The 23947-nt window shown below is 33.6% G+C and overlaps 3 protein-coding genes and 1 pseudogene across 3 annotated transcripts; 3 read left to right on the top strand and 1 right to left on the bottom strand.

The window, feature by feature from the left end:
* The first annotated feature begins 954 nt into the window (after positions 1-954).
* Positions 955-6035, top strand: LOC139884271 (metacaspase-1-like). The gene is made up of 6 exons (XM_071868327.1): positions 955-1175; positions 2553-2692; positions 4124-4454; positions 5185-5296; positions 5532-5741; positions 5976-6035. The coding sequence occupies exons 1-6, from the start codon at positions 955-957 to the stop codon at positions 6033-6035; spliced, it is 1074 nt and encodes a 357-aa protein (XP_071724428.1).
* A 380-nt stretch (positions 6036-6415) lies between these two features.
* On the bottom strand, positions 6416-11039 carry LOC139884274 (outer envelope protein 64, mitochondrial-like; annotated as a pseudogene).
* Positions 11040-11167: 128 nt separating this feature from the next.
* Positions 11168-15762, top strand: LOC139884270 (tobamovirus multiplication protein 1-like). The gene is made up of 12 exons (XM_071868326.1): positions 11168-11417; positions 12101-12228; positions 13072-13162; positions 13324-13376; positions 13443-13535; positions 13668-13739; positions 13864-13936; positions 14366-14411; positions 14533-14596; positions 15062-15115; positions 15213-15290; positions 15670-15762. The coding sequence occupies exons 1-12, from the start codon at positions 11168-11170 to the stop codon at positions 15760-15762; spliced, it is 1095 nt and encodes a 364-aa protein (XP_071724427.1).
* Positions 15763-19243: 3481 nt separating this feature from the next.
* On the top strand, positions 19244-23935 carry LOC139884273 (calmodulin-binding transcription activator 2-like; the record flags this gene model as incomplete). Its single annotated transcript, XM_071868330.1, has 10 exons — positions 19244-19283; positions 19834-19953; positions 20212-20327; positions 20507-20595; positions 20971-21013; positions 21123-21291; positions 21507-21632; positions 21723-21946; positions 22057-23255; positions 23362-23935. Coding segments are annotated over exons 1-10 (2700 nt in total), but the record flags the coding sequence as incomplete, so codon positions are not given.
* Between the last annotated feature and the right edge of the window lie 12 nt (positions 23936-23947).

The following is a 23947-nucleotide window of genomic DNA, read 5'->3' as shown; positions in this document are numbered from 1 at the left end:
AAGCAGAGAACCATCAAGCAGCCTTCCTTAGTTTTATATTTGAGCTTCACTTGGAAATCTGATTAATATCATCTTCCAGCTAATAAATGGGAGCTATTTTTTCATTCTTATATCTTAGACGATGGGAGCAATTTTATATGGTACAAATTTTTACAGTTTACTGTTATATAATACTCCCTCTATTTCACAATTAAGTGCCCAAAATCACTTCCTTACCTCATTCATAAAGGCATGTATTTAGACAAAAAAAATTGTATTGAAAAGAAAATAAATTCTGCATTTTCCAAATTCAATTTTTTTCCTTTTTCTATTTAATCCGAAAAAAATCCTTTTTATATAAACAGTTGACAGGATTTGATCCCTTATCTCTAGCTAGTTGCCAACAAACAGAACAAAAAAAGAAATATCTATGTCGGATGACAAGAATTTTCCTTTTTTAGAACCGAATCTCACATCCTTTCCGATTCCAAACAATATCTTTTTCAAAACTTCAAAGACAAGTAAAACAATATTATCCCTCTCAATAAGGATTCGTATTTTGTTAAAAAAGCCTACAAGTGTCGTGTATCGTTATGAAAATTCTCCATTTCCAGTCAGTGGCTAAACTAGTCCTCAATATTTTGATTTCATCCCATCTTGGCCCTTCAGTTTGAGTAATCTTAACCTATGTTTCCAATTTCCTTCATGCGAAAGTGTCCATATATAGTATCTTTTCAATCCACGTACGAGCTTTTATTTATACCAGTCGTTAATCGGATTTGACCATAGTTGGTCGATTCTTCCCGAACTTAAATTTCTAGACCACACAACTTCAAGTGATGGGTGATCGAAATTTCTTAGAGTACAGTTGTATCCATTCATGATGACAATACTTAACTTTCATCAAATTTTAGAACGTTCAAGAGAATTATATTTTCATGTCAATAGGAGAGATGTCAGGATCAATCTGGGCAGATGGGGTGTGAGCGGAAGCTGGCGTTTCAGGGGCAGCGGAGGATGCTTTCCATTCAGAGACAGGCGATTTTTTGGGCATCACAATCGGGCTCGACAGACATTGTTTTGGAGGGAGATTGCCAGGTCCTGATTCAAGAGCTGAACAATCCTGGAGATTGCTTTTCCAATTGCGGATTAATAGTTGTCGTTTTAGTTTTGTTAAACATGATGGAAATAAAGTGGTGCACTATTTAGCACGTATTGACGTTAATCTCTAGTCTATTAATTTATTTATTTTTTCTCTTTCGAGTCTTCGATCCTACTCATGTAGCTAACTTAGTCCTTTTGAACTCCTGAAATTAATTTTAATATTGGACCTATAACAGTTTCAGTTTCAGATCAAATCTTTTCAGAAAGAATATATTTTATCTCATGATAGCCTGCTCCAGTTCACTTTAAGAAACGAAATGTCACAACATTTTTTTTATACAAATCAAAGTGATGGAAATTTTTTTATATATCCACCATTTCAGGAAATATAAAAATACGTAAATCTTAAAAGCTGGACATGAAAATAAGGGTTTTTGGACGAGGTAAACATATATATATTTTTCGGGTATACCATTCCCAGGAATCTTAATTTAATTACAAAGTTAACTGAAATTAAGTAATTTCCGAGTAATACTATTCTCGGAGAATTTGTGTATATGTGTGCTTAATTAATTATTTTTTTAATTAATGACGATTAACTGTCCCGGAAATGGTATATCCGTCAACATGTAAATCATGTTCACCTTCCTATGTCGGAAATTACAAAAGTGGCGGACCCTCCACCATTTAGCAACTTTTTTTGCTGCTTAAATGAAATTCCCTCTCCCTATTGTAAATATATATCTCGAATAGATTGTTTGTTGGGATATTGACCAGCCTCATATATATATATATATGTTGAGATACTTTGAATACCTACAAGATTATCTATATATATGTTCAATGTATGGAATTGACTTACTAATCAATGTGAAATTGGCCATATTCCTTAAAAAATCAACTCAAATTACATCAACTTTTCAAAAATGTGTGTCACGTCCAATATTCCTACAATTCTAATCGTTCGTACTTGAGCATATATCCCACAAAAGAAACCATTTAAAAAATGAAACTTCAAACCAATTTGCTTCTATTTTGAGTTCAAATTAAAGATACTTTTCTTTCATTATAGCCATCCTTACATTGTACAAACGTATATTTCTACTTAACATATCTATGTGCCCATTACTCAAATATGTCGACCCAGAAGTATTTCCATCGGAAAATCATGGAAGAAAATAATCCATCAAAGCAAATAATGAGCTACAAACGTCCATCGATGTGCGAAATCTGTCGAGAAAAATTTCTTCCGACGACGACGGCATCAAAAAAATGCTTGAGATGTCAAACGATACTCGAGACTTCAAGATCAAGACGACCTGAAACGGCACCATTTCGTGAAGGAAGCTTAGGGCAGAAACTTGGGATCCCATTGCCGTCGATGAGTAAAAAATCGTCGACAGTGTCAGCATCCTATAAATCGCTCAACCATTCCCGTCTGCATGGGTATCGTCATCATCGGCGGCGAGGAAGAGAGCGCTTCTTTGTGGAGTGTCTTACAAGAAAGGAAAGCATAGGCTTAGTGGAACTATAAATGATGTGACGAATGTCAGAGATTTGTTGATCAACACATTTCAGTTTCGACCGGAAAATATTCTTGTTCTTTCAGGTATTTATTTTCTTAACACGAGCAAAAAATATTATAGCTTATATTCTTAGTCATATTTATGCATCTTGACCTAAATTATAATCCAAATCGTATAAAAACATTTTTTAATAAATAAAATATCAAATAATCTGAACTATATTGATTAGATAAATACATTTTACTGTGAGCAGAGAAATAGTTCAAATTAAAAGTGGGAGGATCGGATCTTAATGCAAATGAAAATGATAGATTAAAAAATATATATTCAGGTTCCTTGGAAACATAAATTGCTTTACAAAAGAGATTACATATTCCTTTCTAGAGTATAGCCTTTTTAAAGTAAAACAAATTAATTTAATATATGGGCACCATTCAAGTTGTAATCTTCAGGAATATATTATAGCACCATAAATATTCTAGGCTCATGATATGTATATACATATATTGTTTTATAAAAGATTACATTCCCTTCTAGTGTAGCCTTTAAGTAAAGAAAAACAAATTTTATTCAAAAAAAAAAAGTAAAACAAATTTGATGGGCACCATTAAAGTTGAAATCTTCAAGAATATATTCAAATTAAGCAAATAAATATTCAAGGCTCATAATATGTACTATCATGTCTAGGAATAAATAAGCTAACTTTAATTTTGATAATAGATTTCGTCTAGGCATGCATAGAAGAAATAAGTTCACTTTCTATAAATATTAAAAGAAAAGGGAATAAGTTCACTTTATCTTTGTCTAGGAAAGTTCTTGTTCACACTCAAAATGCTTTTTTAGTTGAGAAACTGTTTCAGTTTAGTTAGTTTAGTTAGTTAAGGGACCTTTCCTTTTCCGTCTCGTCTCGACTCCTCTTATCTTGATTGTGTTTGTATATATTTTTTGACGATTGAGTGTGATTTTATTTGATTTGATAAGTTAAGTGAATCGGTTTTTTTTTTTTTATAGTCAGTTAAGTGGATCGTTGATGTGTGGTTAAACATATATTATGATAATATAAGTATAGTGTAGTTAAGTAATAGATTATTGGGGTGTGATTAAATATTATAATATTATCAAAAGTTATAAAGTATGTGATTTGACATAAAAAAAATATAACCTATAATTTATTTAATTATAGTCAAGTGATTTAAATTAAAGTTATATTTTGAGTCAAAATGAAGATAAAGTGAAATAAGATAAAGTGAGACAAGATGAGATAAATCAAAGCGCAATGAAAAAGAACTGAGCCTAAGGAATCCTCTTTAACATTTTGTCAAGTCAATTTTGTGATGTAAACTCTCTTAAATCTTGATAAAAAATTTATAATTTTACCCATTCACAAAGGCTCGAAATTGAAACTTTTGTTTAGTTTATTTTCTTAGTTTAGATGTTAATTTCTTTTAATTTGAATATTATTAGCTATAGTAGGAAAAAACTGAATCTTCTAGATCCAATATAATTAATTGCAGAGGAAGAGTCTGAAGCAAACCTAATACCTACTAAAAACAATATCATCGAAGCATTAAAGTGGCTAGTGAAAGACAACAAGGATGGTGATTCCCTAGTGTTTTACTTTTCCGGGCATGGTTTACGACAGCCTGATTTTAGCGATGACGAGATCGACGGATTCGATGAAACAATATGTCCTGTAGATTTTATGGAAGCGGGGATGATCCTTGACAATGATATCAATAAGCTTATAGTGTCTCCATTGAAGGAAGGTGTCACTCTTCATGCAATTGTTGATTCTTGTCATAGTGGAACTATTCTTGACCTAGAGTATATCTATGACAGACAACAGTAAGTACCCTTTTATTTTAACTAATTGTATTTCATGGAATAATATTATAGCACATGTACTCTATCGTCCAACTAAAATACGGTCGATTAGTTAAGGCACTCTTCCAGGGCTGGCATATAACCAAACTCAAAAAGAAAACTTTAATCTTTTATGTAAACTATATAAAATGATATCATAACTTATATAAAAATGACCCTATAGTCTTAAAATTTTTAAAAAAAATCATGCAAATGAACCCATAACGTATTAGCTCCGCCATTTCATTTCCCTTCCTCCTAAGGAAGAGGTTTTTTTTAAATAAAAACTAATAGTAGTAGTATGCACTTCACAATAGGGCTTGACTTATGTGCAGTTCCATAGGTACCTTGCGTCTCTTTCCATGCTTTAAATGGTTGTAAAAAAAGTAAGATGCGTATGAAAATGTATCTAAGTTTTCCCTTCACAATATGGTGAACATATTGTAATGTATGATATGGAAATATATCTAAGTTTTTTCCCTTCACAATATGGTGAAATGTGTAACTTATCATTAAACATCTCTAATCGAACAGAGTAATTTCAGATATCGAGATTAAGAGTACCTACATTTTCTCTCCAATGATATATGACACCTCTAAGATTATTATATCAAGTTAAACATACAATTTATCCCCTTAAGTAAGAGTAAAAATGTACATTAATTTGAAATATCTTCGGGTTTTGCAACTAAACATGTTTGAAACTTGACAGAAAAGCTTGGGCAAATAACCATTCTCCATCGGGAAGATTTAAAAGTACAAAAGGCGGATTGGCAATCTCCATCAGTGCTTGCAACGATGCTGAATTCGCCGCTGATACTTCTGTAAGAACCCTCTATATATACCCTTTTCGTGTTAAAATGCATGATACTGTATTTTACATTTTTAGTTCCAGTTATAGTAAAGAGTATGGACTAAATATATTCTATATGAATACGAATGAAACGGGAAAATACAAAACATTATGTATTTTGATACAGAGTGAGTATATATTAAAACTCGGCTTAAACAATGAAATTAAATTATACTACTAGTATATTGATATTTGATTGTTTGCAGGCATTCTCCTCCGGGAAGATGAATGGAGCAATGACTTATTTGATGATAGATGCTATTAGAAAGGAATTTGCTAATAATAATAATAATAGCATGATCACATATGGACATTTGATCGACAAAATTTATAGTCAAATCGATGAAGTCAGCCGAACCGGATGTCTTGGCAATGCCAGATTAATTAGAGGAATATTTGGTAAAAGGATAATACAGGTCAGTAAACCCTACTTAATTCCATTTTTTTACTCATCTAATTATAGTTTTTCTAGTTTTATACTCCCCATCTTCAAATAGATGACGTTTTGTCTGTTTAGATTCATTTAAAAAGATATATTTAGACATACATCAATTTTTCAATGAATCTACAAAGTCAAAACGATATCTATTCAAAGACGGTGGTAAGAATTATTTATGGATGCTTTATTTATTTAATCATTTTTATTGCAGAAGCCACAACTCTCATCGTCTCAACCATTTCCGGTGTACGAAAGATTATTTAAACTGTAATAACATGGAAGCAAAATGAAGCATTTCAATGAGCAATTTTCGTCATTTACAAGCAAGACCACATCAATTAACTAATGTATATCATACAACGTCTCAGTTTCACATCTTTAATACTACCTCCGTCCCTAATTAATTGTCGCTTTAATTAGGGACGGAGGGAGTAAGTTGTAAATCATTGCATAATGTATATTTATTGATCGAAAAACAAAGAGTAAATAAAACTTTTTTCCCAGTAATTTCATTTCTTAGCAAAGTCCAATTGGATCAGCTGAATTTTGTTCAATCTTCCTATTGTAAGATATAAGATAAGATATACACAAAATTTCGGGAAATACTAAAACCGACTTTCTTCCGACAATGTTTCTGGTGATGGAAGAATATTAATTCGTCAGTTTTCTTAGCCTTCGTTCGGCAACACTAGCGACCTTGTTTCTCGGTTCCAATACAAGTGCATGCTTGAAGTCTACCAAAAGGGAAAAGGAGAAGGATTAAATAATAATTATCTGTATGAGAAATTATAATAAATATCATGCAAGAAAAAACATTAACCAAGAAAAACATGGTTTTAGATGCAATGAAATGATCAGGGAATACCACAATTATGATTCAAATATCGAAAGTCATGAAGGTTGTAAGAAATAAATATCTGCTAATATTTTCCCGACATCGGAAACACAAATGATGTGTAATTTACTTTTTGCCATCGTTGTTTCCTTGTATCGGATGCAACGCCAGTACTTCATGTGTTCATGTTGGTAAAAGAATTTAATCCATCAAACAAGTATTATGAATTATTGAATTTAGTAACAATCATCAATTAACGAATTCTAGTCATTTATGCATCTAGCTTACTTTTCCTAGTCTAAACCTTGTGTAAAACCGAAGAGTCTGCCCTGAACCAATTGTATGGTAGTAAAAATGATACATTAAGAAAAAAGAAAGTTGCATAGTGCGAGAAATAGGAAAGTAAGTGATGTTGATTCTTACCCTCAGCAGATTCTTTATAACGTAGAAGCGATTCTCTGGCAGTTCCACGTCTTAGATATGCCTTAACATTCTGCAGATGAGAGTATTAATCCTATGTTATTGACTGTAATACAAGGTTTCTGCGTGACAGTAAAAAGACTACTTTATATATGAAACTAACTTTTGTAAAAAAAGCGAGGCAACTCACCTTTTATCAAGTGATATTGCCTTTGTGCAGTCTTCTTCAGCTTCTTGAAAGCTGCAAGCATTATAATCAATGAGACGAGATGGGTAAAAAACCAAAATAAACCAAAGCACGCTAAAATGTGTCGACAAACCAGGAAAACAACATACCATCCTAATTCTAAGTAAGTCATAGCCCGGTTAGAAAAGTAGGTGGCATTTGTATCATTCAATTTAATAGCTTTGGTGTAGTACTTCACAGCCTTATTCCACTGCTTTCCCTTAAAGGCAGCATTACCCTGCCAAACTAAAAGTTTCGCAATCAGTAAGAAGAAAATATGAGCAATGAATCGTAATAAGAACTAATCTCAGGTGTCAGATTGAGATCAGATGTCTAGACGATGCCAAAGAAACAAAAAAACATGTTTTCAGTCATCATTACCACAGTTGTCAACATTGTGAATCAATTGTTGGCTTAACAAGTTAATTGAAACGAGTTTGACTCATGCCAGCTCAAACTCTCTACTGACTCAGTTTTGTTGAGTCAACTCGCTAACTCATACGAGTCAAAGAGTTGACAACCATGCCCCTCCACGAAAAAAATAAATCATAAATTAACAGTTTTTGGTGCCTTCTAGACATCTCAATCTCAATAAGAACTAAACAAACTTCTCACTAGAAGCAGCTTCATGAAGGCCAGAGAAGCAAAATACTATTCAGCAGGATGAAGATGCACTTTTTCAATTTTTATTTTAAGTAAAAATAAACATAAATATGTGTTTACAATGGGAATTACCCTTTCGAACTTACAAAATTTAGAGTACTCATGAGCATAAACCCTTACGTGAATTGAAAAATGAAACTAACAAATGCAGCCAACTTACGGAAAAGAAGGATGGAACAAAAACATGGTAGGAAGTATTAGCTTTTACAATGGGCTAACAAAACGGACAAGGGGAAGAACAAACCTTTTCCTTCAAGAGTTCAGAGGTTTCCATATTGCCATTGGTGTCGGGCAACGGTGCAGAATTGGATGCAATGCTGGCTTGCTCTTGCAGAGTTGAGTACATATCCAAAACGGTATCTAGAAGGAACTTATCTGCTCCATGGTTGGAGATAAAAGAAATGGCAACAGGAAACCCATTGTGATTTCCCAACGGAACAGTAACCTGACAATAAATTATATGGATGAATGCTAGAAAAGTCATAGGGATTGAAAGTAATGCAAAAGTGTAAAATTTTCCAACACTCAATTACCTGACAGCAACCAGACATACTTGCTATACTTGATAGTGCAAATGCTCTATCACAAAACTCATCAGAGTAACCTTTCATCGTTTTAAGCTTTAATGGAAACTCCGCAACCGTTGGAATTACCAGTATTCCGTCATTCTGCAATATTTCAAAGTTGAGATATAGTGAAAAGAGTAGCATATAGCTGATTATTCTAAAGAAAAAATTATGTGAGAGGATATAAAACAATGAAATAAATAAAGAGACATGCAGTAGACCAAAGTAAATCTCAGCGCAGGAACGATCAAGAAAGTCAATAAGGTGAATTCTTCAAACCAATCAGCTATGTAAATAGCATGAATGATCAGAGTACTTTACGAACTATCAACCACGTAATTCATTCAGACAACGGTAAACAAGCTCAAGAAAATGAGTGCGCTTCAATCCCAATAACAAGAAGTTGAGGAAAGTGGGATACCTTCAAGAGATGTTGAAACGCAATACGCATATCAGTTTTGACTTTGTACAAAGATTTCATGTTCTCGCATGTGCTGTTAACTGCTGCATGAACGATGTTAGAGATACCCCGCCGTAACTTAGGTTTTACTGATTTAACCCATTCTTCGTGGTTTGTTTTGAATTCATGCCTGAAAGGCAATGTTGAAATATAATAAATGTTGGTTAGATCCTGTTGTTAGTAGAAAAGCAATTCCATGTCTAGCACAAAACAAATGATCAGAGAGAAGGGAAAGACACATGGCAGATGTAGGGTGTTTCAGTCTTGCACACGATAGTGAATGCCAATAAATATTCAAAACTAAATAAATGCAATTGAATTAGTACAGATACACCTAATGAAGCTATAACAAGGAGGGATAATTTAATATCCTATAGCTTACTTAATGAGAAGTTATTCCCCAGTTATGTTATGTTATTAGACAGTCTTAATCCTTCAATATTGATAATGACAACTTTCAAGCTTCAAGGCCGCTACAAATGGCAATAAATTTGGAACCTTTACCGACATTTCGACAAACTGTGGAATGACCATATGAGATTCTGAGAAAAAGGTATACCTTTGTAACAAAATCATCACAGAGGAGAGAGCTTTCAGACTAGAGGCTGGAATCTGCTGGCTTGTAGATTGCTCATGGAATTTATTCAAACTGGGTACATTCGACGTAATATACTGACCGACATTTATATGATTTGGAGTTTGGTCTGTCCACTCAATAGAATATACCACGTCAAATACAGGATAGCAAGTAGCAGGAAAAAAAGTAAAAGAAAAAAAAGGTCGACAATAAACAGAGATAAATAAAATGATGCAGCTTACATTCAGATAGATTCTCAATAACTTTGCTAACAACATGTGTTGTCTTCTGACTGGGAACAACAGAAAGCTGGAAAACATCATCAGCAAAAATAAAGCGTCTGGCTCTTTTGGGTTCCACTGCATTCAGTTGAAGTAATACATGGCCCACTTGTCGAAGAATTGAAGGATCACGGGCAAAAAATCCTGAAAAGAACGCCAAGTAACAGTAATAACATAAACTGACCTGGAATTAAAGAAATTGCAAAAAAGTATGAACACTAAGTTCCCAGCGCTTGGAATTTGGCAGTTCATACCAACAGTATCCAAGCTTTGTGAATTTGGCAGAACTCCAATAGCAGACATGGCTCCATGAGACGGTCGGAACCCAAGAATCCCACAATATGCAGCTGGAATTCGCACGTCACCAACTGTATCGGTACCTACAAAGTTATAAGAAACCTCACAAGGTCAGATCATGTTTTCAAAGAAAACAAATAGGGGCATAACAATACTACCCTGTACTCAACACATACACAAAGCTTCTGCCCGCAAAATCAAACATGCAACAGAACTTAGCATACCAAGAGCAAAGTCGACAAGTTCAGCTGCGACAGCCACAGCTGATCCACTCGAAGAGCCTCCAGGTATATACAAAGGATTTTGAGGATTGATGGGCGTTCCATAATGCCCGTTTTCACCAGTTATCCTAGTGTTTCACAATCATAATAACAATATTAACGAATCCATCAGACATGAAACTATTTCCTTTGCACATAGAGAAAGAGTCGAAGAGCGCATACCCAAAAGCTAATTCATCCATAACAGTCTTTCCAACACAAGTGGCACCATTTTTCAATAAAGCAGTCACGGCCACAGCCGTCTTCTCCGCAGCATCATGCGTTCTTTTCCAGTCCGGACTGCCAAACCCAGTAACATAATCCTTCACATCAAACCTGTCAAAGCAATAAAAAGCAATCAAAATCAATAAAAACCCATTTCACAATCACAAATATACCAACCCATGCAAGTTAGCGATAAAGAGAAAATGTGACGAACACGTCTTTCACGGCGAAGCTCAATCCGGCGAGCGGCTGTCTGGCAGCAGGAGGAGGCGGCTGAGGGAAAGGAAGGAGCTGGAATCGTTCAATAAAAGCCCCATAATCCTCTCTTGATAAAGTCTCCGCCTTTTGCCTCCGCCGTCTAGTCTCCGCCAGAACCACAATCCCGGCCACCGTGACTCCAATCACTACAACCCACACTTTTGGGTTTGAAGCATTCTCCTTGATCACACTCAGTGCTTTTGACATAGTTTGATTTCCGATTTCCGATTGACGATCAATGGTCAAGTGTAAAATTGGGGTTTATATATGAAGAAAGAAGAAAAGGGTTTTAGGCAGGGTTTTAGAAATGCTAATTTTTGATCGGGTTTTGGTCGATGGCGCGTGGAATACGCGCGAATTGTCGAGTGGTGACGTTTTTCCCACGGCTAGAATCGGACCGGACCGGTTTAATGTTGCGAACCGAAATCGGCTTTTTTGGCGTGTTTCGCTGGGGAATTAATGAGTGTTTGGTTATGCAGATAATAATAGTGATGGCAATTTGGATCCCATCCATGGATAAACAATCCGATCCATTAGGAGCGTATTCGGATCGAGATGTCCATAAATTGGATACGGATAGAGTCAGTATCCGATCTGATATGCTATAATTAATGATGATCTTATAATATTAAATAAAAGTAATATTTTTATAAATATTAAATAATTAAACTATTTTACATAATTTTAAAACTAAAATTTCGGAATGGAGCGGATTTTTCTTGATACGAATTGGGTAATCGACATGAATATTTGTGGATCGGATCAGATGATAATTTTCTTAATAATTTTGGATGCATTTATTTCGTGTTTGGTACATGCTTGAGTATGATCCCACATTTTCAAACAGCATACATTTTATTAAAAATGAAAAAGAAAATTTATAAAAATATTTGAAATATGCTCAAATATGTTTCATACACCAAACCAATGCACCCAAAACTCAAACTCGTATCGGATTCGGATCGATCCACATGTCCCTAGCAGAGAGCAAGAATAAAACAAACCTTTGCCGTTACAGCAAGTACACGTGGCACAAACCCTTTACATTAGGTGTCCACATTCTCTAATTTCCACTTGTCCTATAAATTTTTTCCCCAATATATATCTCTTTTCTTCTTTCTTTGATCGTGATCCAAATAAACTGTTTTCTGTAAAAATATCATCTTTCTACTGATCAAACTCCTTAAATTAGAATTAATTTTATTTTGTGTCATTAATTATTTAGAGGGAATTTAAGAACAAAAACTTTTATATACAGAGAAGGTGAGGGCTTTTTGATAATGGCGGCCATGCAATATTTGAATGGTGGAATGATAATGGAGCTGTTGATGAATCTCAGAATAGCATTTACTATGCCCTGAGTGTGTCCTATGCATTCGTTTCCGTTGTTGCCTTGGTATTAATTTATATATATTCTTATTATTTTATTTTTATTTTTTATTTATTTATTTATTTTAATATCGAATTGATTCGATTGAATAGATCGTCTTGATTAAACAATGGAAAATTTCATTCAGTATATATATAATAGAGGAGAATGATTTGTTTGGATATATATTGTTGAGGGTGTCTGAATTGATGATGGAAAATCGATTGAGCAAGGCAGAACAACTTACTAAATAAAATCGATTTTAAGGGTGTATGGAGTAAGACGACAACTCAAAAATTATACATTAGAAATTGATTTGCACTTTACTTAAGGCTCACCTAGCTAGAAAGTTTTCCTCTTTGCTTTTAGGGAAAGAATAAATTTTAGTTTTCATTGGTTTGCAGAAGAAGTGATTCCAAAATTCTACTTTTACATGAATGGATTTTTTTATACAATGTAGGAAAATATAAATAGACAAATTCAGTTAATTGAAACATCACCCCCAACTCGATTTCTCGGGTGAATTAAGCAAATATTCATACATTCTTATTAATCAAATATTCATATTCTTTAATTGTCCTATTTGAGTAACGGTTTTAGAATTTTGAAAAGCTCTATAAGCCTTTGCTTGGATGAGTGGTTACTTGGGGTCCGTTCGTTTTGCGGTTTATGGATGCTCGAGCATGCTTAAGCTTGCTCCAAACTGTCTCGAAAAATATGTTTTTTGCATTTTTAGTAAAAAACACGTCTTTTGAGACAGTTTGGAGCAAGCTTAAGTATGCACGAGCATCCGTAAACCGCAAAACGAACGGACCCTTAATTACTTTTGGATTAAGGAATATTCATTAGACGACTTTTTTCATTTTCCAGGTACAACTTATTCGCATACAATTGAGAGTACCAGAATATGGCTGGACAACTCAAAAGGTCTTCCATTTGATGAACTTCATCGTGAATGCAGGTTAATTAACGCCGTCAGATGGTCTTTCATTTGATCGATTTTTTTTATATGTCTAATTACATTCTACCCACCGGTCACTGAAATCGAATCTATATCCTCATACATGAATAAATAGATCGAATTGTACATCCATAGTTACTTTCATTTTTATTTTTTTACAGTGAGAGCAGTCCAACTGGGATTTTACGAGAAAGTTTTTCTAATTAGGCCAAAGGTAGTTTTTCTTTTTTACCCTACTAGTAAAAATTATGCTATTATTAAAAAATAATTATTGGTTCAGGCACTAGAACTAGTTCTTCTGGATCTTCCTACTCTTCTATTCTTCTCCACATATACATTACTGGTATTATTTTGGGCAGAGATATATCATCAGGTATATTTTATACAATTTGATTGGGTAATAACGTTTTCACCCCTTAAGTTTTGACCTATTCGAATGATTTCCCCCGTATGTTTCGAAATTTCCAATTTGACCCTTTATTTTCTTTTTGGTGCATGCGTTCAGGCAAGGAGTCTTCCCACCGATAAACTTAGACCGGCTTATTATATAGTCAATGGAATAGTGTACTTCATACAGGTTAAGTTTATATATATATATATGCTATTTTTATTTTTTTAAATTTCTATAAATATAAATTTTTATTACACTTGTATTATGTATAGTGCTTTTATACCTTTTATATATTGTGATAATGTAACAGGTTTGCATTTGGGTTGCAATAAGACTAAGTGGAAGCAGTTTCTCTATCGAACTAGCCAAGCTCTTCCTTTCAGGCAAGTATGCTCAACTCTAAGCTGACTGATTACTTATATAATGACAGGAAAATTAAATAGAAAAATGAGAATTTCAAACCAATAATTGTAATATTTTTATTTTTTATTACCAAGTACAATGAAGAAAACCATGTGATTTATTATAAGTAAAGTAATGCTACATATTTGGGAAAAAGGGATACAGTACATATAATATCGCGATACATTAATAACTTCATACATTAATAATTTCGTATAACTAGTAAGTTTTAAAATTAAATTTTTCGTATAATCGTAATCGTAGATCAATCAATAAATTAATATCCTCGTTTAATTAGTAAAAATTTATAAAATCATATAGATCCTGACTCTTTATATTATAAAGAGATTTATTCACCTGTATATGCAATATAAATTTCATTGTTCCATTACTAATTTATTTTCTTGCAGTAATTTCATTATCTGCGGCGGTGGGTTTCTTGATATACGGTGGGAGGTAAGTAATTAAGAGTAGGTGAAATTAACATGCTAAGAATTTATATATCCGTGATTTTATTTGTCATATACACATTGTGTTCAATTCCTTAACGAATATTTTAATTATGTGTATTTTTCAGGTTGTTTGTCATGCTGAGGCGATTTCCCATCGAATCAAGAGGACGTCAAAAGAAATTATATGAGGTTCATTTCCATCAAAACCTCCTTCTTGTTCCTTCCATCCGAAAATACCCGTCGAATCTTAGTGACGGGTATTTTCGGATGGAGGTAGAATTTGTTTGTTGGCATTAATTCACACTTCTAAAGACACAGTTTTTGGCCTACATGATTGGTACCAGACAATTTTCAATAATTATCACTATTTTTAGTGTTTTCCATGAATTTATCGTTTTTTTTTCTTTAGTCTTAATAGGAATTATTAGTCCTTTTTGGCGAAGGAGAAAAAAAATAAATTGATTCGTGGAAAATTAAAGTTTGAAATTTCCAATTTTTGGTTAGACATTAAATTATAGCACACTGTATACTTAGTACCTTTTTTCAATAAATTTGAAATAAAAATAGAAAACTTGACTTTTACAATGAAAACGATATTTTACTGATCACTGGCCATTGTTTACATATTTTTTCTATTTTTTTCCCTTCTGGCAGGTGGGCTGCGTGACAGGAATATGCTGTTCTTGTTTTCTAACAAGATGCATAGTGGTAAGTGCTAATTAATCCACTAATTATAATTACATGTGCTAATTACCTGACTTTTTACTGTAATTAAGGTATAATTATATATATATATATATGTCAGGTGACTCTCTCAGTTTTTAACGAGAATTCTGATCTCGACGTCCTAGATCATCCCGTCCTAAATTTTATGTATTACGCTGTAAGTCGTTTCTGCTACTCTGTTATTCCTCTCCATTTATACACGAGAGTGTGTTCGTTTTGTACACATGGATTATGCTCTGTTTTACTCGAGACAAAGAAAAATGCAAGTTTTATGAGATAAAGGTGACTGAAATTTTGAATTACTTATTAGAAATTTTTCCATATATGGCTGAATTTTCTCCGGAAGAATACAAATTCACAACCTAATTGATCAAAAGCAACCCCACTCTAAAGTCCAAGTTTTACATTTTTATAAATAAATAAATAAAATGGAACCATATATACTATATGATCATGTTGAAATTCAAAATATATATTACTATCATGTTTTTGTTAGTGCTAACGGAAGATTTATCTGTACGTGTATCGATTTTCAGTTGGTGGAGATCGTTCCATCCGGTCTGGTACTCTTCATCCTCCGGAAGCTGCCTCCGAAACGTGTCTCCGATCAATATCATCCTATCCAATGAAACCACGGGACGCGAACCATACATACATCATACATGCATGTCATGTCATGTCATGTCATCATGACGAGTTAGCAACATGTCCGAGATATTGTATGTTGAAGAATTTAGCTTTCTTTAAGAACTTCCATCTAGTATAACTAACGTACATATTGGCGATCATGAAGCTATTGTAGGCTTCTAGCTCGCATTTTATCGGATCATGCAATATGTGTAATATTTAGTGTAGTAGTTCATAGAACTTTAATTTATTTTATTTTTATTTATGCATCTCCTTTGGATTTAAACATCTACTTAAACATACCAAACAGAACGTAAAAAAAAATTACTTCATTGTATTAGACATATATGAAAGAAAAAAAATGTGTACTTAAACGTCACGATCCTTATGGTCGACTTTAGAATTAGGGCTAGTTTTTTGTTGTTGTTATCCACTTTTTCGGTCCATTTTAAGTATTTCGTAATGAAATATGTTTTGATCAATGTCTCTTTATGAAATCATGAAATCTATGTACATTTTGGTTATTTTTTTCAATATTTTTTTTTATTTTAATTAATATTTTATTTTGAATAAATATTTTTGAATAATAAATGATGGGTAAATAAATAACTTTTTATATCATTAATTATTTTTTTAAGATTCACAATTTCATTACGAGACATTTGAAAATGAATTGGAGGGAGTATATGTTGTTTTAATGAAATCTTATTGTTGAATAATATTAATTCTGTCTTTAATTGTTTTGACTTTTTAGATACATTCAAAAATTAATTTATTTAGACCATAATCGGAGAATATATAATTAACATCGATGATGTCGTATTAACGTGGATGATGAAGACATATCAAATTTTCCAAAAATAATTATCTAACTTCAAAAAAAATATACATAGAAAAAAACAAGTTTCTAAAAAAGAAGTTATTTCACAAATTAAATTAAACAGTAGGACCCACATAAAATGATGGTAACTAGACGAGTATACCTACGAGACGTATAATATAAGAAGGTTCGATCGGTCTCTTTTAGATCGAGCCAGCCTGAGAGAGTACGAATCGTAAACGACTAGATTGTGTAGATAATACTACATCTCAAACTCAAAGTCAAACCAAATTACTAGCCGTTGGATCCAGCATTGACCTGGCGGCTATATTATAATTATACACATAGAATTAGCTGGACAGGTAAGTTCGAATTAAGTCACAACGAGAATTTTTTAAAGCTAATAATTGACCTTAATTTTTGTGAAATTAATTAATGGATAAAATATACATGATGTCATGTTGAAATAATAGGATTTGATAAGACAAAAATAAACTAGTTAGCAATTACAGTACCACTTAGAGCGAGACTAGGGCATTTTTTTCGCTCTTTAATTAAAAAATGATAAGTGGACATTTATACTTGTATAATAGGTCGTATATATATTATCATTAAGAAAAGAAAAAATAGGTCGTACATTGCCTTTTCTTGCTGAATTGCCTAACTCCTTAGCGAAATAACCGACTCGTAATCAAGGAAATGGGTAAAAATGGAACTTATTTAGGATAGCATATGGGTATCTATTCGAGAAATTTTTGTGTGTATATTGTTTACTTATAATCTTTTGATATGTAGAATTTCTAGATCCATAAAAAATTAATTACATTGCTATATCCTAATAAGGAAATTGTGAACTCCGAAAATATTTTATCTTTTTTGGAGCCTATTATATGATATGTGTGTGTAAATTTGATGATGCTTATACAATATGTACATAAGAATTTTTATAAATAGTCTCCCTTGTAGGTTTTACATCGATTGGAAACTTGATATATGTCGTTGACGTAAAGTATAGGAGACATGGACAATAAAAAATTGATTGGTCTTATCTATATCAATAAATCCTAACTTATCTTAGGAAGATCTTCGATAGAAACTGTAAAATTAACCGTATGTAAGTATATATTTTGACATTCTTCATTCTTATTACGAGCTTTTAGAGATTTATTTATTTATTTAGTATTTATTTTTTATGTCTAGCAAAATAAAAGGCCAGCATTCTCTAAATTAACGTGACATTAAAGGAATCAACGATGCCCTTAAATTAAGACATGAAGTCGTGTTTCTAGCCCTTGAAGATTAATTAAATAGTCTACTACAAATGGAGTATATCCTAAAGACATAAATAAACATTAATCTTTATGACAAACATTTTATGTGTTTGTAGGTAAATAAATCTTCGAGCTCCATTTATTAATTAAGTAAAGAATTACTACTCCAAACTAATTTCATTCAAAAGTTTAACCCAAAAAGAAAGGAATTAATGAGCTCAAATGGAGCCGAATTCAATGGCGTTTTCATTAAAAACTTGATGTTAGGTTAATTTAGAGATTTCTAAGGATTAAATGTACTTTGAATATCTTACTTAACAACACGGTGAATAATTTGTTTTTCTAAAATTAGAATTGAGATGTAAAAGAACCTTTCTACGATGATTTTTCTATAAATAGGACTTACTATTATAAATTTATGATATCTCAAGATGGATGAATTATATGTATGTCAATACTCTCTAATTAACTATCGGGTTTTCTATACAATTTACATAGAAAACGTGACAATTAATTAGGGACGGAGGTAGTACTAATTTGTATGTTTCATGGAACAAACAATTAAGTTTATACCTAAGAATAGTTTGTAATATTAGCGGTTAAAATATTTTTCCTTTCTATTTTCTTCAATTCACTTCAAATGTCGTGTAATACTTTTTTCGTGTTTAAATAGATAATATTTTGCTTTTTTAGATTCACTTAAAAAATAATGTATTTAAATTACAATAACGACTGCATACATCAATTTTTAAATGAATTTAAAAAATCAAAACGATATATTTTTAAAGACAAAAATAATAAAATTTATTTTTAATCCACTTTAAATATCGTTTTATGACATCAAAATATATTATAATTATTCAATAATACTTTTATTTTAATAAAAACATACAAAATTATTATTTCAATGAACTAATCATTTTCATAATATTAATTCAACTGTTCAAAACTTTTATTATGCCTGAAGCAGAGGAAAAGTAACCTTATACTGTAAAAAACAATCCTAAAAATAGTTGACATATTTACCTGGAAGATTCAATTTTTCCTTTTTCAAGGATGTAATTTTCAGAAACATTGACTAATCCAACTAACATCTTTAAGCAATTATATATTTATAAATTAAATTAAAAATCATACAAAAATACTAAAAATAAAAATCGCTTTCCTACCTTTTTCCTCTTTCACACTTAAGAGAATTTTTCGCTCAACACTTCTATCATATAATGCTTTTCTGGTTTCATTAGAAACCCAATATTGACTCACTCTCACAATCCCTAAAAAACCAATTTTTATTTTATTTTTTCAGTCAAAACTCTAAAAATCAATCTCAAAATCCCTAATCGATAACCCCATCATCAATCATTATCGTCAGCTCAATTCCTTCTCTCATTCATGGCAGATCGTGGATCTTACGGCCTTGGTCCTCGATTAGGTCAGCTCAAATACTTTTAGATCAGTTTGGGTATTATTGTTTTGATTCAGCTGTATATCTTTGACTCAATTGGGGTTTAGCTAAAATAATTGGGATTTTTAGTGTTACCCTTTTTTCTTTCACTCCATGAGCAGAACGAAGAAAGTTGATTTTTTTGTCGATGCATGAATTGGGATTGAGTTTAATCTTATGTCACTTTCGTTCTGCTAATTTCAGTGGCTTTTTGGTGTCATGCATTCATTTTTTTTACTAGGAAAGTTGAGGTTTTACTGGTGATTGGTAGCTTGTTGCCGAATGAAATCTAGGTTACGAATGAAAACTAATGTTTTTGCACCAAGAAAAATGAGGTAAAAGGGGGAAATGATTGCAGTTGGCACAACTGTCTTCCTTCGATTAAATGATCTCAAAATGATCTCAACTTATTGGGCAAACAAAAAAGTGCATCATATGTGATGTATAACTTATTTCTGGTCTTATATTAGCCATGGACCAATGAATGGTCTATTACCTTGGTATTATTATCTCATATTTTTGTGTCTTGTATGTGCAGACATTCAACAATTGCTAGCAGAAGCTCAGCATCGTTGGTTACGGCCAGCTGAAATCTGTGAAGTACTTCGTAACTATCAGAAGTTTCAAATTGCTACAGAGCCTCCAACCAAACCACCTAGTATGTCCTCTGAAGCTAACTTTTGCTTTTGTCAGTCCATGTCACTTACAGAATGAGCAGTATCGAGTTTCCAGTCGGTTTTGAATTGTTGCATCTAATGCATTGAATATGTAGTTTACCTGTGTATTGTTGCTGGTTTTGATCATATAAACTTGATACCATTTTTGCTTAGACAGATGGTATTTGAGAGTATTCCTTTATGCTTTGGTATTTTATGATCAGAAAACACTGAAACGTGACCTACATTTTACATTCCAGGTGGTTCGCTTTTTCTTTTTGATCGAAAGGTTTTGAGATACTTCAGGAAAGATGGGCATATTTGGAGGAAGAAAAAAGACGGGAAGACAGTGAAGGAAGCTCATGAGAAGCTGAAGGTAAGCTTGGATATTTTTTTATCCTTGATTTAATCTATGGTTGTCAGCACCGTAACTGTAACGACCCTTGATAATTGAGATGTTTATATCACATACTAGACTCGTAGTTTAACCGTATAAAAGCAGTTGAAAATCTGAATTATGATATTCTGATAGTAACTTCGGTCATGCGGTTTTAGGTGGGAAGTGTAGATGTTTTGCACTGTTACTATGCCCATGGAGAGGAGAATGAAAGCTTTCAAAGACGCAGCTATTGGATGCTTGAACCGTAAGTAGAATGGTTCTCTCTTTTGAACAGTTTTGATGTCTTCTAAATGCCATCCTTCCTTATTTTAATAATTGAAACCTGGTATACTGATTTCAAAGATTTAGAAATCGAGGTTAATGGCCATGAGAAATGTAGAGTATATGTTACTTCTGTTGGATTCCACGCTTTCTTCTGAAGAAGGTTTCTATTTGCTTTTCTTTGCTGGCTCAGTTATTGATTACAGCTTTAAGTAAGCAGAGTAGTGCTAGGTTTTCATGCTGATTGGTATATTGGCTGTGAAAGTGTGTTAGAGATAATTGTCAACTTTATCAGTCTTTTTTAGTATGAATACAGCTCTTTAGGTTTATTATATCACGAGCTCGTTTATCTTTGCAGGGATATGATGCACATAGTTTTTGTCCACTACTTGGAAGTTAAGGTACTACTTTCTTAATTGATGGCCATCATAAATTTCAAACTATTATCATACAATTTTTATTTGCAAATAGCATTTCTTTAAATTTCTTTCTATTTTATCCTTCTTCTAGGGTACTAGGAGCCATGCTGGAGTCAGCAGAGAGACCGATGAAGCTTCATCAAGCATGCATACGGGCAGTGCTGTTTCATTTAGTGTTCAAGCCAATCATGCCAAAGCTCCTTCTGATGCCACTAGTCCGACCAGCACCCTTTCGTCTTTATGTGAAGATGCTGATTCTGGTAAGCGCCTAAAATTTCCATTACAGTGAAAATATAGTTCGATTTCTTGCGTTCTTTTATCTAGCTTGAAGTTAAGCCTTGGTGGTGTTGTCGTTTAGACTAATTAATTTTTTTCACGATAATCTCAAAGGCAATTTTGTTTGAAAATCAAGTCAAAGGTAACTATGGTAGGCTTGCAAATTGCAAAGTATGTGATGTGAAATTATTCGTTACAGGGGATAGTCACCAGGCAAGTTCCAGATTCCACTCATCTCCAGAGTTACCACATATGGGAAGTGCTCCTGTCATGGACAAGATGGGTTCAGGTCTCCCGAGTCCATACTTTGTACATCCTCCTGCTGGTAACCTTTTCTTCTGCAATTGAAAATTGCATTCCTCATCAATCTTACAATTCGCATTTTTCTTCACCAACTTTTGTAATTATATGCTAGATGGAGATCAGACAGCATACCCTGGAGTAGATCAAGTTTCAAATGCTCATGCATACAACATGAGAGAGTATGAGGATGGTAATAACAATGTGGAAGCACAAAGAACACTTAGTTTGGGATCCTGGGAAGACGTACTAAAACAAAGTATGTCTGGTGGGGAACTTTTAGTAAGTCAAGATACTCTTAAAGGAAAGAATCTGCTGCATAACCAATCAAATTGGCAGGTATTATTATCATTTATGTTTGGCATGAACTAACTTTCCTTCTGCTATTTTGGTTTGGTATCTATCTTCTTACTTTTGTGTTCATTCTCTGGCTTAATTTTATCGTGCAGATTCCATATGAAGACAATTCCTTGGACTTGCCAAATTGGCAAACGAATCCTTCATCAAACTTGGAGTTTTCATATAATCTTGAATCGGGATCACTCGAGCAAGGAACAAATGCTTCATACACACAGAATGCTTCACAGCCATTTTCTAGTTATTTTGACCAACAGGATCAGCAGATTTTGCATAATAATCTTCAACTGCTGCTTGCTGGCGGTGAACCTCAATCTGGGAGAAGAGAAAACATTGAGAATGAAATTCTTAACGAAAGAGGTGTCAACAAAAATTTCCCTGCCAAGCATTTATTAGATGGAGAAGAAAGCTTGAAAAAGGTTGACAGCTTCTCTCGATGGATTAGTAAAGAACTTGGAGATGTAGAAAACTTGCAGATGCAGTCATCTTCTGCTATTCCTTGGAGCAGTGTTGAAGGTGGAAGCGTAGCAGACGATTCCTCATTGAGCCCCTCTATCTCTCAGGACCAGCTTTATAGCATTATCGATTTTTCGCCGAAGTGGGCATTTACAGATTCCGAAATCCAGGTTCTAATAACTGGAACATTTTTGAAGAATCAAGCGGAGATCTTGAAATATAATTGGTCTTGTATGTTTGGGGAAGTGGAGGTTCCTGCTGTTGTCTTGTCTGATGGAATTCTTTCTTGCCGTGCTCCTCCACACAATAATGGTCGGGTCCCTTTTTACATTACATGTTCCAACAGACTTGCTTCCAGTGAGGTGCGCGAATTTGACTATCGCTGTGGCTCTACCAGAGACCTCAATATTTCAGATATGTATAGCAGCCGTACAATGGAATATCTTCTCCATACACGACTCGAGATGCTACTAACTCTAAAATCTTTCAGTCCGCCTAGTCATCTGTATGAAAACAGTAGAGAGAAGCAGAATTTGATCATGAACCTAATATCATTGAAGGAGGAAGAAGAATGCTACCAGATAGTAGAGACAACATCCTATGAAATTCTGCAGAAGTTGATGAAAGAGAAGTTGTATTCGTGGCTTCTTCACAAGGTTACTGAAAATGGTAAAGGGCCAAATGTGTTAGATGATGAAGGTCAAGGTGTGCTACACTTAGCAGCTGCTCTTGGTTATGATTGGGCGATAAAGCCTACTATCACTGCTGGAGTTAGTATCAATTTCCGAGACAGTAAAGGCTGGTCTCCCCTTCATTGGGCTGCATTCTGTGGAAGGCAAGGACCTCTTAACGCTCATAGTATAGCAATGGTCTTACGAATTCATACATTTAACCTTCTTAACTCAGTTTTTGTCTTCTTCTTTTTTCCCTTCAAAATTCAGGGAGAAGACTGTTGCTGTCCTCATGTCTCTTGGTGCTGCTTCTGCAGCATTAACTGATCCGTCTCCAAGTTGTCCATCGGGTATAACACCTTCTGATCTGGCTTCTAGCAATGGACACAAAGGAATATCAGGCTATCTTGCAGAAGCTTCCTTGACAAACTGCCTAGAATATCTTACAATGAATGACTCCAAGGAAGTTGTCCCTGAAAGGAAAGCCGTACAAACAGTTGAAGAGCGAACTGCTACTCCTGAGAATGCCGGTGACATGCCGGACGTTTTATCACTGAAGGATTCCCTTACCGCGGTGCGAAATGCTACGCAAGCTGCCGATCGTATTCATCAAGTGTTCAGAATGCAGTCATTTCAGCGTAAACAACTGAACAGCAATGAATTTGATGCGTCAGATGAGGATGCTTTGTCGTTAATGGCTGCTAAGATGTATAAATTTGGACAAAAACAGAATGATGGAGTTGCACAATCCCATGCTGCTGCTACACAGATCCAGAAGAAGTACCGTGGCTGGAAAAAGAGGAAAGAGTTTCTGTTGATCCGTCAGAGAATTGTGAAAATTCAGGTGTGTAAATTC

This window comes from Rutidosis leptorrhynchoides, unplaced genomic scaffold (genome assembly GCF_046630445.1).
Source record: "Rutidosis leptorrhynchoides isolate AG116_Rl617_1_P2 unplaced genomic scaffold, CSIRO_AGI_Rlap_v1 contig528, whole genome shotgun sequence".
Lineage (NCBI taxonomy): Eukaryota > Viridiplantae > Streptophyta > Magnoliopsida > Asterales > Asteraceae > Rutidosis > Rutidosis leptorrhynchoides.
This window is presented reverse-complemented; position numbering and strand designations above follow the sequence as displayed.

What these genes read in the sequence shown, in the direction of transcription:
- LOC139884270 (XM_071868326.1), top strand. Translation starts at nt 11,168, where the DNA reads ATGGCGCGTGGAATACGCGCGAATTGTCGAGTGGTGACGTTTTTCCCA. An exon ending in TTTTTCTAATTAGGCCAAAG is followed by an intron (nt 13,377 to 13,442) that starts GTAGTTTTTCTT and finishes TTATTGGTTCAG; the next exon opens with GCACTAGAACTAGTTCTTCT. An exon ending in GGGCAGAGATATATCATCAG is followed by an intron (nt 13,536 to 13,667) that starts GTATATTTTATA and finishes GCATGCGTTCAG; the next exon opens with GCAAGGAGTCTTCCCACCGA.
- LOC139884271 (XM_071868327.1), top strand. Translation starts at nt 955, where the DNA reads ATGGGGTGTGAGCGGAAGCTGGCGTTTCAGGGGCAGCGGAGGATGCTT. An exon ending in AAATATTCTTGTTCTTTCAG is followed by an intron (nt 2,693 to 4,123) that starts GTATTTATTTTC and finishes AATTAATTGCAG; the next exon opens with AGGAAGAGTCTGAAGCAAAC. An exon ending in TTGGTAAAAGGATAATACAG is followed by an intron (nt 5,742 to 5,975) that starts GTCAGTAAACCC and finishes TTTTTATTGCAG; the next exon opens with AAGCCACAACTCTCATCGTC.